The sequence below is a fragment of the Magallana gigas genome, chromosome 9 (assembly GCF_963853765.1).
Source record: "Magallana gigas chromosome 9, xbMagGiga1.1, whole genome shotgun sequence".
Classification (NCBI taxonomy): domain Eukaryota; kingdom Metazoa; phylum Mollusca; class Bivalvia; order Ostreida; family Ostreidae; genus Magallana; species Magallana gigas.
This window is the reverse complement of record NC_088861.1, coordinates 44,701,124-44,713,954: the sequence shown is the minus strand read 5'-3', so window position 1 is coordinate 44,713,954 and position 12,831 is coordinate 44,701,124. Positions and strand designations below refer to the sequence as shown.

The 12,831-nt window shown below is 33.5% G+C and overlaps 1 protein-coding gene across 2 annotated transcripts in view; it reads left to right on the top strand.

Annotated features, from left to right (window-relative positions):
- Nucleotides 1-7,347: 7,347 nt before the first annotated feature.
- LOC105318473 (uncharacterized) overlaps nucleotides 7,348-12,831 on the top strand; it is a 6,947-nt gene continuing 1,463 nt past the window's right edge. The window contains exons 1-6 of one of the 2 annotated variants that reach the window (XM_011415634.4): nucleotides 7,348-7,477; nucleotides 8,813-9,290; nucleotides 9,438-9,760; nucleotides 10,029-10,263; nucleotides 10,632-10,829; nucleotides 12,467-12,748. In XM_011415634.4, coding sequence (XP_011413936.3) covers nucleotides 8,867-9,290; nucleotides 9,438-9,760; nucleotides 10,029-10,263; nucleotides 10,632-10,829; nucleotides 12,467-12,748 — 1,462 coding nt within the window. In that variant the 5' untranslated portion in view covers nucleotides 7,348-7,477; nucleotides 8,813-8,866. Of the gene's footprint in view, nucleotides 7,478-8,004; nucleotides 8,694-8,812; nucleotides 9,291-9,437; nucleotides 9,761-10,028; nucleotides 10,264-10,631; nucleotides 10,830-12,466; nucleotides 12,749-12,831 lie in introns of those variants that run through there. The other variant, XM_066071227.1, reaches the window with a different exon arrangement.

Sequence of the window (12,831 nt, the reverse complement as noted above, 5' to 3'; positions counted from 1 at the left end):
AATAATCGCTTGAAGGTATGTATTTTTTTCAATTTTTATCATTTCTAGATCTGCTAGATACATGTACATGTTAAAGATGAAAAGATTCTCAACTGCCTTTGTTATATCGGGCAGGATATTACTGCTTTGTTTGTTTGTCTAGACATAGTTTTGTTCGTTTGTGTATATCTTATTAGAGTCTATTGTTTGTCCAACTTAAGAAAACCCCTGGAACTAACACAGAATATACAAGATATACACAACAGTTGTGTCGTGTGCCCAGGTGCACGTTTGTGTATAATTAATTATAGTCTATTGTTTGTCCAACTTAAGAAAACCCCTAGAACTAACAAAGAATATACAAGATATACACAACAGGTGTGTCGTGTGCCCAGGTGCAAGTCAGGGTTTCTAAAGGCGTTGAAATCTTAGTATGTACGTGTATACGATAAGTCTAGTGAATAAAAGTTTATTTGAATTTGTAATTTATTTTCAAAGTATTATTTCCTAACTCTGGGTTTTAAAAATGTTACGTCTACAAATTAAAAATACATGTATGTAAGAGTAAAATCTAGAGGCTAATTAATTCCTGTACCGGTGATCATAAATAGGGGTTAATTGTTTAAATATATATGTATTAGAGTAAATATGTCACATGCCCGGCCTGGTACATCATACAGTTGTATGTACAAGTATATGTATACATCATTTGCAATTGCCACATGCAGTAAATACCACCTCACCCGTAATTAGTAATCTTCTTATTATAGAATTGATAGTCTAAAAATCATGTATACAATTAAATATTTAAACATACTGGAACAGCGCCGTGATCATGAAAACCGGGAACATTGCGTAGAACTAATACCCTAATAGTTTCAATGCATTTAATAAAAGAAATGATTTCATCTTCTTCCTTGCATTTCATTTAGCTATGAATTAGATGAACGTTTATCTACTCGGTTTAAATTATTTACTAAGTAAGCCTAAGTAGTCTGGGACAATATCCCAAACGATTTAGCCGATAAACTCGAAAAAATCAATATTGAGGCAGCTCGCATAGTCTCCGGTGCGACAAAACTCGTAAGTTTAAATGATCTGTATCGAGAGGTTGGATGGGACACTCTACACAATCGTAGACAAAAACATAAACTAATCAAATTCCACACCATGGTCCATAGAAGTGCTCCAGATATCTATCTTCTCTAATCTCCTTAAGAATCAGTGAAACACATCATTATCCCACAAGAAGATCGCACTGCATTACTCAACGAAAGTCTAATACAAACCACTATTCACAATCTTTTCTACCGTCCACTACAAAGCTTTGGAACGATCTTCCGATAAGTGTCCAAGAAAATCCTTCAGTATCCAATTTGAAACGTGTGCTTTACTCAAACTGTTGTAAAACCCCAAGACACTTTCTATTTGGTAAGCACACAGAACAGATCTTACATACACGACTTAGACTCAATTGTAGTATACTTAATTCGCATTTATCTGAAAAACATATAATAGATAATCCTAATTGTGCCTGTGGACAAATTGAAACAACAATACACTTTTTATTAGAATGTCCTCTATACACTGATGCAAGGAAATAATTCATTGACCCATTAAGACCGGTCACTTTAAACATTATGTTATTTGGAGACCCAGATAGAAATTATTCCTATAATACAAACATTTTCAAACATGTACATCAATTTATTTCTGCTACTAAACGATTTGTAACTTAATTCCACTTGTTACCGTTTTGTCGATTTTGTTATTTTTGCATCGTACGACTCTTTATTACTCGGTCACTTTTAATGTTAATTCAAGATATGATATCTCTCTCTGTATATTTTCTATCATATTTTTCCCTTTTCATTTTTTTTGGTTAAATTTTTCCATCTATTTCATCTTTTTTTTTATTTGGTGTTCCTAATAAACTTGCCATTCAGCAAGGGCAATTATTGTTTTTAATAGTTAAAGGTCAACTTAAGGAAACGGATTAATATAAGTTGTAACAACTTGTTTCCGAATCCTGTTTGTATTATTTATTGTTTATAGTGATGTACAATTCAAATGAAATAAAGTTTAAACTAAGTAAGCCACTGATATATAGGATATAAAAACCTCCCAAAATATGTAAGTTGCCGTGGCGCAGAGGAAGTTAGGTGATGCTGGTAAACGAAGGGTCCCGGCTTCAATCCTCGTCTTGGGCGTTTTGAAAAAAAAATTTTTTTTTTTTTTCTGGAACAAAAACCGTTTTTAATACCTTTTCTATCATTATTATATAGTTAATATGTTTTGTTGGTAAATTACGCACAATATTGAATTTTTAATGGCTTAAAGGTAGCTTAAAGGGGGCTTAAAGGTAGCTTAAAGGTGGCTTAAAGAAGTTTGGACATTAAGGACCTATAAGTTGTCCTGAAAGGTGGCTTAAAGGTGGCTTAAAGATAGTCTTTAAGCTGCTTTTAAGCCATCTTTACGCTTTCTTTAAGCCATCTTTAAGCAACACATATAGCTTAAAGGTGGCTTAAAGATCGTCTTTAAGCTACCTTTAAGCATCTTTAAGCTATCTTTAAGGAGAACTTAAAGATGGTCATTCATCCTGTGTGTATGGTGTAAAATACCTACATACAATGGTTGTATAGTGTATTATACCTACATACAATGGGGGTATGGTGTTTTATAACTACAGACAATGGTGGTATGGGATATAATACCTACATACAATGAATATATGGTGTAGTATACCTACATACAATGGTTGTATGGTGTATTATACCTACATACAATGGTTGTATGGTGTATTATATCTACAAACACTGATTTTATGGTATATTATACCTACACACAATGGTTGTATGGTGTATTAAATCTATACACAATGGTTGTATGGTGTATCATACCTACATTATATGGTTGTATTGTGTATTATACCTACTTACAATGGTTGTATGGTGTTTTATAACTACAGACAATGGTGGTATGGCGTATAATACCTACATACAATGAATATATGGTGTGTTATACCTACATGCAATGGTTGTATGGTGTATTACACTTACATACAATGGTTATATGGTGTAAAATACCTATATAGAATGGTTGTATGGTGTATCATACCTACATACAATGGTTGTAAGGTGTATAATATTTACACATACAATTGTTGTATGGTGTATTTTACCTACATACAATGGTTGTATGGTGTATTATACCTACATATAATTGTTGTAAAGTGTATAATGCCTACATACAATAGTTGTATGGTGTATGATACCTACATACAATTGCTTTATGGTGTAAAATACATACATACAATGGTTGTATGGTGTTTTATACCTACATACAATGGTTGTATGGTGTATAATACCTATATATAATGGTTGTATGGTGTTTTATACCTACATAGGTATGTGTGTAGGTATACAGTAAAACACGGTTATAACGAAGCACCAGGGACGGGCGATTATGCTTCGTTATATGCGTAATTCGTTATATCCGTCAAGTCTTCAACATGTAATATAGTCACGGGGAATGAAAATCAAATCGTTGTAAGCGTCAATTCATTATAAGCGTGTTCGCTATAACCGTGTTTTACTGTAACACACTATAAACCATTGTGTGTAGGCATAATAACTATAAAACCATTGTATGTAGGTTTAATACACAATACAACCATTGTATGTAGGTTTAATACACCATACAACCATTGTATGTAGGTTAAATACACAACACAACCATTGTATTTAGGTAGTATACCTTATTCAACTATTGTATGTAGGTATGATACACCATACAAAAATTATATGTAGGTGTTATACACCATACAACCATTGTGTGTAGGTATAATACACCATACAACCATTGTGTTTAGGTATTATACACTTTACAACAATTATATGTAGATATTATACACCATACAACAATTATATGAAGGTATAATACACAATACAACCATGGTGTGTAGGTATAATACCCTATTCAACCATTGTATGTATGTATTATACACAATACAACAATTATATGTAGGCATAATACACAATACAATCATGGTGTGTAGGTATTATACACCACACAACCATTGTATGTATGCATTATACACTATACAACAATTATATGTATGTATTATACACTATACAACCATAATCGTTAAGTATTATAGACCACACAACCATTGTGTTTAGTTATTATACCTTATACAACCATTGTATATGGGTATAATACACCATACAACCATTGTCTGTAGGTATTATACACCATACAACCATTGTGTGGAGGTAAACTTCACTATACAATCATTGTATGTAGGTGTAATACACCACAAAACCATTGTATGTAGGTATTATACACCATACAACCATTGTATATAAATATAATACACCATACAACCATTGTATGTAAGTATAATACACAATGAAACCATTGTGTGTAGGTATTATACACGATACAACCATTGTATGTAGGTATTATACACCACACAATCATTGTGTGTAGGTATAATACACCATACAAAAATTATAAGTAGGTATTATACACCATACAACAATTATTTGTAGGTATAATACACCATACAACCATTGTATGGAGGTATGATACATCATACAATCATTGTGTGTAGGTATAATACACCATACAACCATTGCATGTAGGTATTATACACCATACAACCATTGTGTGGAGGTAAACTTCACTATACAATCATTGTATGTAGGTATAATACACCACGAAACCATTGTATGTAGGTATCATACACCATACAACCATTGTATATAAATATAATACACCATACAACCATTGTATGTAAGTATAATACACAATGAAACCATTGTGCGTAGGTATTATACACGATACAACCATTGTATGTAGGTATTATACACCACACAATCATTGTGTGTAGGTATAATACACCATACAAAAATTATATGTAGGTATTATACACCATACAACAATTATTTGTAGGTATTATACACCATACAACAATGATATGTAGGTATAATACACAATACAACCATGGTGTGTAGGTATTATACACCATTCAACCATTGTATGTATCTATTATACACTATACAACAATTATATGTAGGTATAATACACAATACAACCATGGTGTGTAGGTATTATACACCATACAACCATTGTATGTATGTATTATACACTGTACAACAATTATATGTCGGTATAATACACTATACAACCATAATCTTTAAGCATTATAGACCACACAACCATTGTGTTTAGGTATTATACCTTATACAACCATTGTATATGGGTATAATACACCATACAACCATTGTTTGTAGGTATTATACACCATACAACCATTGTGTGGAGGTAAACTTCACTATACAATCATTGTATGTAGGTATAATACATCACGAAACCATTGTATGTAGGTATTCTACACCATTAAACCATTGTATATAGGTATAATACACCATACAGCCATTGTCTGTTGGTATTATACACCATACAACCATTGTATATAGATATAATACACCATACAACCATTGTATGTAAGTATAATACACAATGAAACCATTGTGTGTAGGTATTATACACGATACAACCATTGTATGTAGGTATTATACACCACACAACCATTGTGTGTAGGTATAATACACCATACAAAAATTATATGTAGGTAATTTACACCATACAACAATTATTTGTAGGTATAATACACCATACAACCATTGTATGTAGGTATTATACACCATATAACCATTGTATATAGGTATCAGTCATACAAACATTGAATGAAACTATGCATAGTTTATATAGACACAGTCAGGCTGGAATTTACACGCCCCTTTAATCGATTTGTCGAAACCTACAGCGACCTACGAAGCATCACGGACTGTACCATAGAATTATGATGATGTCAGATTCACACTCCAATAGGAGACGATTTGGTTTTCTCTTTTAGCTAATTTACTGATGTACATTGACAATACTTTAGTGAATTTAACGTTCATTTTATATGTAATTTGTTTCTTAGTTAAGAGAAAGATGTAACTGTAAACAATGAAATGCTGTCTATGGTTATTCGTGCGGGTTATGAAGGCATTGATAATTGCAGGAGAAAAATTACATAACCCGCTAACGCATGTTGGGTATTTTTTTTCCTGCAATATCGCCACCTTCATATCCCGCATGAATCACCATGCAAGGAAAGCATTTTATTGTTTAGATACATGATCAAGAGCATTCAAATTATTTAAAAAAAATTATCGAACCTTTTGAATTCTGTTTTTATTAAGGAATGAATTCAATATTTCTTTGTTTTATACGATATAAAATGGTTTTGGGCAGTTTACGCTTTATAAACCGCAAAGCGGTTTATAAAAAAGCGTGAACTGTTTCAAACCATTTTATATCGTATTTAAAACAAATAAATATTGAATTCATTGCTTATAATTTAATTTTTTTACTTTTTATTGTAGATATAAAAACGGTCATTTGACCTTTAAAATGACGTAAAATTATACAAAATTCAAACGTAACGTCCGGCGTATTGATACGTTTTTGACGTCTGTCTTACTATGACGTAGGCAACATTCTTTATACGATATAAAATGATTTTTTAGCCAATCAGAAAGCGCTTTACAACCAGAACTAAATTATTTAAGATTGAAACTTGAATCTGAGTAATGAAATTTTTATTTTTAAAGTTTACACAAACTTGATCTTCAATAGAGTGCTGAGGCATGTACGTTGAACTATAGAAATACACGACATTAAAAAAGTGGAATTACAATTAAGTAATATCGCAATTTAAAGTATAAAATTATATCGAATTTTATGTCATTTTAAAGTATATAATTATATGGAATTTTATGTCATTATCAAAATCAATTCCTTTGTTACGTGTGGGTAGACTTATATACATTAACTAGTTTAACAAAGGCGAGAAAAAAATTTGGTTATGAATGTGCAAAAAATAATCAGAAAAAATCGTTTTAATGTTTGTTCACATTCACATTTTGTTTTGGAGGGCTATAATTTTATCTTTAAATCACACTGAAGCGTATGAAAAGCACTACACGGTGTATACGTGATTAGTGGTATTTTTTGTTAAAGTTTATGAAGCGCATGCCAGTCATATAAAACATCATGTTTTTATACACCATTTCTTTTATAACAGCGAACGTACTTTTCATAGTTTATTTTGATTTTTTTTAATGAAAGGATAATATGTATTTCATGAAGTAGTCTGTTGACCGCCGTTCAGTGTCCGAAATACCGAAAATGTCCTTTAATATGTGAACAACTCTATTTTAAATAACTTTTTACATTTTGTTTCTGTTTGTTCATCAATCCACAACACACCAAAAAGAACTCGTCCTTCAAAACCCATAAACTGACCTGGTTTAAATGCTTCGAATGGTTTAAATAATATACTTACAGGTATTTTTAAATACCTCATGAAAGCTGGAAGGGAATTTCCCTGAATAGAATTTCCGGTCGCCGTTTCGTTTTGTCTGTCATTAACTGATAAAGGGTAAGTTTTATTTCTTTATCATGTAGTTTTAATGTCATTTTACCGACTTAAAAAGAATTGATGAACGGAAAAAGTATAGTATGTGTTAGAGTATGGTTTTAAAATGATGGGTAATGCAATGAACCATTTGTTTTTGACAGTTCTTTAATCTAAATGGCTTTGTGTCTGTAGTGTCACGTATTTTTGAGCTCCGACATTATTTTTCCATTTTTGTGGTTCACGATGCTTTAGTAATGCATTTCTAACGATCAACCAACATGTGAGTGCCCGTCGTAGAGTTTAAAGCAAGACACATGGCTCACAACTCTTTGTTATGTAAACAAAAGTCATGCCATGGTTTTGTTTACATTGGCTGAACATACCAGGCAGAGGAAAAGTTCATTTTCAAGCTGATATTTCCATCTGCTATATCATATAGTTCCCAGCTTTTGTCACATTCTCTGAACCTGAAATTTTCTTTTCAGCATTCAAAATGTAGACGAAAACATGACCAGAACTTTGTTTGCATAACAACGAATTGTGAGCTCTGTATCTCACTTATAACTCGACGACAGACACTCAAATGTTGCTAAACTATTCATAAAACCTAACTAAAGCATTGTAATAATTAGAAACGAAAACAAAAATTGAACGAAATCACCCCTTTAAAGCAATGTTCGTACAAATGGTACAGTAGTTGGAATGGAAACTGCACATTTAGCTATTAAAAAACGCCGTCCTTGATAAGGCATAACTATTAACTATTTTTATAAATGAATTATGTGATGATATATGTGATGAAAACAAACAGTGTTCAAAACCAAATTTAAAGGTTCAAAGAAAAAATGCAAAACAGTAGTAGAGCAAACAGAAACCTTCTAAAAATTTAGACGTGAGATTTGGTGCCATGGAGGAGTGAGCATCCTGTGCTGACCGGCCACACCCGCCGAGTGCTTTTGGACTTCTATTTTTCATCAGTTCGGGGTCGGGGCCGGTGATTAAACTCAATCCAATAAAGCCAGAGAAGCTTATATGATAGCTTTGATCTCGCTCAACTATATCTGATCATCTCATTATATTCAAAGAAAGATACATTTCACTTATATTTATTTAATTTTCAGCAATAATTGTACAATTAAATTTTATAATAGTTACTGATGAAATGTATTGGACTGTACACATCTGTACATAGTCATTACAAAACTGATGTGCAGTGTTATCAAAGACACCGGAAAATGTAGATATTCTGAAATTAATTACCTTCTTCCTTATAATCAATGTTCAGCATTTCCTTTTTAAATCTGATATTTTATCCATAACATTTTGTTATTTTTCATACTTGATAACGTCTTCCAGGGGAAAATCTTTCTAATGAGGCAGCTTACAAACATTACCTGAAAGGTACCAAAAATGGCTCTTCGCTTTCCTAACAGAGAATGTATTGACATATACTTCGCCTGTGGAGATATCGAAGGCGACTGCAACCTTGTCAAACAGCTTCTACCCCGGTTGGAACGGTCCGGATTCACCTGTTTCTGCAGGCTCCGGGATGGAGAGGTTCAGCTACGTATTGAGACAGCTAGAGGCGTCATCCCTACATGTAGTCTCGTCCTGGCCTTCGCCTCCAAAGGTTCCATTGCGGAGGATTGTAAATACCTACAGTATGAGATTGCTCTGGCCATGGACTTTAGGAGGAAGATACTGATTGTGGAACTAGATGACGTGAAGATACCTTCTTTGTTCAGGAAGCTAGATTCTCTTCCTGGAAGAATGGACCAACCGTTGGAAGACTGGGTTGGTAAACTTCTTAAGGGAATAAAACAAAGGATCCGGGGTACGTATGTTTGCATACGCAAATCAGAATATATACGTTTAGGTGATGTTCACTTACATTAATATCCTTAATTGCTTACTTGTCTGCAGAATGAGATAAATTGTTCATGTAAGTTAATGAAGCGATATATGCCTTTATTCAAATTAGGGAACCCAAAACCTTGCTACGAGATTGATCTGGTCAAAGAATTCTTGTGGAACATAGAAGGGAAAGAAAAATGTGAGGAAATGGGCGCTCTTAGTAGAACCGTAAACAACTTTATCGCTGAAATAGCTCATTTGAAGAAAAGAAACAATGATCTTATTCATATCCGTATGCAGGAGTGTGACGACTTAGAGACAGCAAATCAGCGACTGGAGGCCCAGCTGGAAGAAATGCAAGCAAAGCTCTCCGATCGAAATGTCTGCCCTTATTCGTATGCCGCGGAAGTGGCTGCACAGTGCGTCAAACATCAGCAAGAGAAAGATCAGGTGATTAAAAATTTGTTTTGTTATTATTTCTATTGCAATTGGTTTTCTATTAGCTGATGATTTATTCTAGTAAAAGAAAAATGACCACTAGTTTAAATACATACTAGCTTATTTTGTTAATATTTTCCCGTACATGTTTTAAATTTTCCAGGTCTATTCTTTAATGAGGGGTACCTAGGAACTGTATTATTTTATTCCTTCAATTCTTTGAAAAGTATATGTAGACCAAAATTCAATCAAAAAATCTGTAATATAATGTTGTTTGTAGTTGAAGGCAGAGATAAAATGCCTGAAGAGAGCTGTGAAGAGGAACAATGACAGTTCATCGGAAGATACCGTGGATAGGTCTGACAGGAGAATGGTAGATAATCTGTACAGAGTACTGTCCCTTGACGTTAACCCCAGAACAAGATCCGGTACCAACACGGGGACTTCCGCTTCCGGTATCAGGAGAGTTCCTTCAGAGGTCGCTGCTTTCTTCCACCGATACCAGGGACTAATAGGTCGGTTAGAATTCTCCATATCTCTGAAAGGGGGAAGGGGGGGACTTGATGGTTTCAGAGTTGATAGCATTGAGAGAATTTAGGTTATGGATATGAAAAACATCTAGATATAATATAAGTAAAAAGAGAAAGTAAGTTTTAGAGGGTGTTTTTCAGTTTAGAATATAAATTGATTTGGTTAAGAATTTTGATAAATAGTACATGAAATGCCGTATAATCTTTTGCAAGAACAATGATTTGTTAAAGAACTAAAACACTTCTCTCAGTTGCAAAGTGATTATGAAATTACTGCGCTTTATCTCTGTCATAATAACGATGCTCTGTCGATGTACAATTAATGTACATTGCTTTTTCCCCTTTGTTTACAGGATATGACGAGATTCCAGCGCTAGGAAGAGAATTAGGACTAACATGTTCTCAGCTCGATGAGGTAGACAGGTATAGAACATCAGGGCTGTCCCAGATGTTCTGGCAGATATGCAGAGAGTATTCTATTGGTCAGTCTGAGACTTGCAGCGTCACTCAAATGGTTGGAGCGCTGGCCAAAATAGGAATTAACATCGAAGGTAAGAAGTAATTTATAGAACAAATTGTTAGTTATATACAATTTGCGGCATAAACTCATGTAAATGGCATACTCTGTTACTAAACGAAACGATATACCTATTTACAATACACTCACCTGGTCGAGACAAAAAGCCAGTTGTTTCTACCGATGGATCGTCAAATCATGAGCAAAACTAAATTAAATATATATACAAACGTACGAAGACATGCAAAAAAGAGGTCAAGTTAGAATGGACAAAAATAACATTCAGGAATACAATTTACAGTAAACATCGGTTGCAACTAAATTAAACTAACGTTACTTTATCATCAAAGGCCCATAAAAAAAAATCAAGCTAGATTAGTAGGTATTAACTAGACTTTGACCCGTGCGTGCACGGGTTGACATTGCATATCGAACATTTAGAAATAGGTACATCGATACACCTTATTATTGACATTTACATAACAAAGCTATAAGCCTACAATAATGCTATTAATTTCACTACACTTTCCTTAGTTTGAATAACCTAACTGTGTCTCGGGAAAAGCCCCTCCCTTACTTATACCCGTAAAGTAGCAGAAAATTGCAGAATCGCTCTAGAACGATTTTGGAGAAAGTTAATGAATGATGTTGCCTTGAAAATAACAGTCAAATACATCACAACAAACCTTTTTGAGACTGCAAATACCTTTCAACTAAAAATTTTAATCCATAGAATGGAAGAACTCAACACCTTTTCACCAATGTACACGTAATCGTATATTCTTTGTAAAACTGGGTCTGTAGGACATTATTCATTTTTACGATAAAACATATTCTATCTTCACTCTCCTAACAAATATAATGTAACATTTTTGCATGTAATCAAATATTTTTTGTCATCACGAAGTGCTTAGTTGAAATGTATATTTGTTATTTTATACTTTCTCTCATAAGAAATCATTAATTTATATGAACAAAATATATAGCAAAAGTCCAATGAAAATTTACCCGTATTTGTATTATCATTTCTGAGTTTATTCAGGCAGATGTGATATTGTGGAAACAAATATAAACTAAAGATCCCGTTAGTGTGAATGTATTGCGCAAGTGCAAGATTGTAAAATCCAAAAAATCCAGGTGATTTCCGGGATTTTTTGAGGAATTTTCGTTGATTATTAATTAGCGAAGCTTAACTGAGAAAAAATAAAAACAAATTGGTAATCTTCAAGTACCAAAGATGTTTAAAATATATAAAACAAAAGACAGTATTCTTCCGATCTCTCGGTATTAAAGACAAAAAATTCGAGTCTATTATTTTAATATAGTAGTATAGATGGTGAGGAAATGATGAATCCAAGTTATGTTTTTGTCCTGTTTATAAAAATTGGGTACAACAAAGCATTAATGCTTTATCTGGAGAACGAAATGAAGGCAGGGGTGTGCATTTATCTTGAAGATATACTTGCACAATTTCATTAGGGCAAACAGTGTATTCACCACATATTTATAATTGCGTTTAATCTATTAAGTATGACCTGACTCTGATCTCTGCATATATAATGGTTTATCATTAATTAAAGTTTATTTTGAGTGTGAGTTACAGATATAATATCCAACACTTTATTGCATTGACCCTTGTTACCTGGTGTGCTCTGTGTTTCAAATTCCCAGGGAGACCAATGAACACAGAACAGAGGATTCTACTGGAAGGGAACCTGGACTACATTTACAATCACATGAAGGATGTGATTATCCTACTACCAGCGCTCCTAGAGAAGACAACACTAAACACGGCACAGGCCTCGTACATTGAGGCGCCGAGGTCCTGTAGGCAACGGGTGGAGAGGTTGATAGAGGTCCTTGTCACAAAGGATACGGGATTTGATGACTTCTGTGAGGCCTTGGACTTAAGCGGACAAACTTGTCTAGCGGATCACCTCAGAAACCTCGAAAGTAAGTGGTTACGTATATAAATATGCCTAGCAAAGCTCCTCAAACACATTGAAAGTAAGTGGTGCAACATAGGGAATATCAGG